Source organism: Nuphar pumila, chromosome 2 (assembly GCF_984573655.1).
Source record: "Nuphar pumila chromosome 2, dmNupPumi1.hap1.1, whole genome shotgun sequence".
NCBI lineage: Eukaryota > Viridiplantae > Streptophyta > Magnoliopsida > Nymphaeales > Nymphaeaceae > Nuphar > Nuphar pumila.
This window is the reverse complement of record NC_143250.1, coordinates 140,264,109-140,268,286: the sequence shown is the minus strand read 5'-3', so window position 1 is coordinate 140,268,286 and position 4,178 is coordinate 140,264,109. Positions and strand designations below refer to the sequence as shown.

General features: G+C 46.0%; 1 protein-coding gene across 1 annotated transcript; it reads left to right on the top strand.

Moving 5' to 3' along the window:
* Positions 1-253: 253 nt before the first annotated feature.
* On the top strand, positions 254-3,333 carry LOC149847338 (patellin-3-like). The gene is made up of 4 exons (XM_089996941.1): positions 254-1,627; positions 1,802-1,926; positions 2,198-2,339; positions 2,778-3,333. The coding sequence occupies exons 1-4, from the start codon at positions 428-430 to the stop codon at positions 3,039-3,041; spliced, it is 1,731 nt and encodes a 576-aa protein (XP_089853067.1). The 5' UTR covers positions 254-427; the 3' UTR covers positions 3,042-3,333.
* Positions 3,334-4,178: the final 845 nt, after the last annotated feature.

The following is a 4,178-nucleotide window of genomic DNA, read 5'->3' as shown; positions in this document are numbered from 1 at the left end:
CTAGCGTAAAACACGGGAGGACATTTTCGTAATTTAGTCAATCCACGCCTAAGCCCCGCAGCGTAATCATAGTCCCTGAGCGCCATTCCCAATGAACAAAATGCCCCTCCACCGAAATCGAAGAATTCCCGGCGATAATTCCGGCCGTCGCCGGCGTCGTTGTGCGGCGTGGGGCCCAAGTTTGCCTGTCTGGCTTTGCACGTCTAGTTTTCCTTTTTTCTTTTTTAAATAAATTTCATCCCCAAGCCTTCCGTGGGCTGCATTTAAGCGTGTTCCAACCTTCTCTAGACCGCCCCACAAACTCTCTCTCTCTCTCTCTCTCTCTCTATAGATCATCTTCCCCTTTCTCTCTCTTGTTGGTTGCCCCCTATTCCCTCTCTCTCTAGATTTTTTTCTCTCTAGAATCAGTGCCTCTGTTGGTGGTGCAATGGCGGACGAGACCAAGGTGTCGGCTCCGTCGTCGACGGAGGTGAAGGAAACGCCGGAGACGGCGGTGAAGGAAACGCCGGAGACGGCGGTGGAGACGCCAGATACGGCGGTGGAGAAGGCCGTGGAGGCGGAGGAGACCAAGCTTGCGGAGGAAACCATCGCCGAGTCCGTGTCCTTCAAGGAGGAGACCAACGTCGTTTCTGAGCTCGAGGACCCTCACAAGAAGGCCCTCGATGAGCTGAAGCAGCTCATTGAGCAGGCCCTCAAGAACAACGACTTCGCCGTGCCGCCGCCTCCACCGCCGCCGGCGGCCAAACCGGAGGAGTCGAAGGCTGCCGGAGAAGATCCCGCTGCTCCTCCGGCGGAGACCGTCGAGGTGGTGGAGGAGAAGGTGGAGGAGGTGGTGGTGGAGGAAGTTCCAGCACCAGCACCAGTACCACCACCACCGGTGGCAGAGTCATCAGTGGTGGAGGTGGTGACGGAAGTGGCGGTGAAGGTGGTGGAAGAGGTGATAGTGACACCACCACCACCTCCAGAGTCGGCGCCGGTGGAGGCCGCTCCACCGGCCACCCCTGCTCCGGCGGAAGACGACGGTGTGAAGACGGTGGAAGCGATCGAGGAGACGGTGGTATCGGTGGCTCCGCCGCCGTCGGCGGAGGAGGTGACGGAGACGGAGGCTCCCGCTCCGCCACGGGAGGAGGTCTTCATCTGGGGCATCCCCCTGATCGGCGAGGAGCGGAGCGACACCCTTCTGCTGAAGTTCCTCCGGGCGAGGGACTTCAAGGTGAAAGAGGCGTTCGAGATGATCAAGAAGACGGTCCGGTGGCGCAAGGAGTACAAGGCGAACGAGCTCCTCGACGAAGATCTCGGCGGCAAGGGCTTCGAGAAGGCGGTGTTCATGCACGGATTCGATCGCGAGGGCCACCCCGTTTGCTACAACGTCTTCGGCTCCTTCCAGGACAAGGAGCTCTTCCAGAAGACGTTCTCCGGCGCCGAGCGCGACCACTTCCTCCGGTGGAGGATCCAATTCCTGGAGAAGGGAATCCGACAGCTCGATTTCGGCCCGCACGGCATCTCGACGATCGTTCAGGTCACCGATCTCAAGAGCTCGCCGGGTTTGCTCAACAGGGAACTGCTGCTCACCAAGAAGGCCCTGGCTGTGTTGCTTGACAATTACCCTGAATTGGTCGCCAAACAGGTTCTTTTCTCAACTTGGTTGCTTTTTCTTTGATTTTTATGGGTTTTTTTCTGAATTGCTTGATGTTCTCTGTTTGGGTTTTGTGGGGGATTGAAATTATGATTGAGATTTTTTATGTTCTCTGTTTGGGGTTTGTGAGGGAGTGAAATTAAAATTGGGATTTTTGATGTGTAGGTTGTGATCAATGTTCCATGGTGGTATCTGGCTTATACTAGGGTGTTTAACACCATCTTTACACCCAGGACCAAGAGCAAGTTTGTGTATGCTGGACCCTCTAGATCCACCGAAACCCTCCTCAAGTAAGTATTTTGATTGATCTTTCAGGAGGTTTCTGGTGGTCTTTACTTGATTTATGGTGTTCTGTTTGTTTCTTTTTCATGTAGTTATTTGGTTAATTCATGTGTATATCTGTCCTCTTTACCTTTTTCCCTTAATGAAGGGGATGGTTAATAACTGATAACTGTTGTTTCTTATTTAAGAGCGTCTGCAAGTACCGTTCTATAGTTTCGTTTTCATGAGTGTGATTTAAATGGTTTTTTTTTTTCTGGTTTTTCCTTGGTTGGCTTTTAGATATATAGCACCAGAACAAGTTCCGGTTCAGTATGGAGGGTTGAGCAAAGAAGATGACTCGGAATTCTCGACGGCTGATGCTGCTACCGATTTATTCATAAAACCAACATCTCCTCACACTGTTGAAATCCCAGTTTCCGAGGTATTTGCAAAATTTCAATATGTGTCTACTTGATTCTTGATTCTGTGTTTAGTTTCATCTGTGTTTGAGTACTTTATTTCCTTATAGGAAGATCATGAGTGACCAACCATCGGATTAATTGACAGAGACTATGTTTTGTTATTCTTTACTATCTTATATTATTCAAGAAACAAATTAATGGATTAGAAACAGACTTATGAGTCCTTTACAATAAAACTATCCTGTTATTTGAATGTTTTTGGTGCAACCTTAATCCATGAAGCTCTATATCCCTTCAGAATCAACCCAACAGTTGTACCAAAAATTATCGAATCGTTAGGTTTGCCTAATAATTGACTGGTATCAGCATAAGCTTTTCATATTTGGGTTTGTAAATGTAGAAATGGAAGGAATTGGTTTGGTGGGGTGATTATCAATTCCTTCTGTTACTGTATGCAGGTTTGCACTCTTGTTTGGGAGCTTCGAGTTCTTGGTTGGGATGTCAGCTACGGTGCTGAGTTTGTGCCTGATGCAGAAGATGGATACACTCTGATCATTCAAAAGACAAGGAAGGTTGCGGCCACGGACGAAGCAGTCATTCGGAATTCATACAAGATTGGCGAGCCTGGCAAGCTGGTGCTTAAAATTGAAAACACTACTTCGAAGAAGAAGAAGCTCCTATACAGATTTAAGACCATGGTTGCAGAGTCGAACTGTGCTTAATGAAAGGGAAACAGTAATAGCTGGGATCCTGTATCTGGCCTGTTGAATACCTCTTGGAGAGTGAAATTTGTTCTTTTACTTCATGCTTTTGTGATTTTTGTCTAGATGGTGTTATTTGGTCTGTGAGGTCTTCACCGAGGAACTTAAGGATTGTGGGGAAGAAGGGAAGATCAGGAGAAAGAAGGAAAATTTGTGTATTTACAGTGTGTACATGTCTCTGTTGATCCTTTTGTTATTCTTTTGCCTTCAATTTATGAATATGGGTGGTACAAGTGTTAGAAGCTGTGAAAAACTGATGGTACAGATAAATTTTGTTCCTTTTCATTGTCTTTTTTCCTTTAATTAATTTGGTCTTTATCGTTGAACATTGAGGTGTAGGTTGTCTTCTTATTGTTGAAGCCGCTTCTATTCTATTACTATTTTATTTTAATTACTCTTTGTTCTGTACAACATGCATAGGATTCTAGCTTTGTCTGCTAATGGTTGGTCCCACCACGTTGAAGGCTCTTCAAGAATCTGTGTGCCTTTCTCTTTTTCTGTGCTTGGTGGTGTTTTTTTCTTCATAATTGACGTTCTGCTAATTATGGAATATCCTTTAGCATAGAAAGTCCACAGCTAGAATAGAAATAAGGAAATCCAAGCTGTATGAGGATCCTAAATACTCTGCCACATGATCTTTTGGTCTTTCTTTTTTTTTTCTTGCTATCTTAAGATAAAGAGTATAGTTTTCCCTTTATCTTTTTCTGAAAAGGAAGCCTATTTCCTGTGTTTATTTTTGTCGTCTTTTCATTCAAGTCGCCAGCAGAATCCAATTCATGAAAAGAAAGGCTTGAGGCAGTCAAAAAAGGTTGTTTGGTAAATAAGACTCCCTAAAGCAGTGAACTTTCAAATTGAAAACCATATAAAACTCATCGGTTAGTGAGAAAACTCTTGCTTTTATACTGGTTAACTTGATTTACTGGTTGCTTAAGCTGATCTCCTTTCACTGTTCCGAGCTTAAGTGTCTCATATACGGTTATTAAATCTTTTGATTTGCCTTCATAGAGCATTGAATCAAAGTTCATGACTTTAGCCCCAAGGGGTTTGGTGCAGTGGTATAGGTGGGGCCTGGGCCGCTAGACGGGCAGTCGAGGTTTC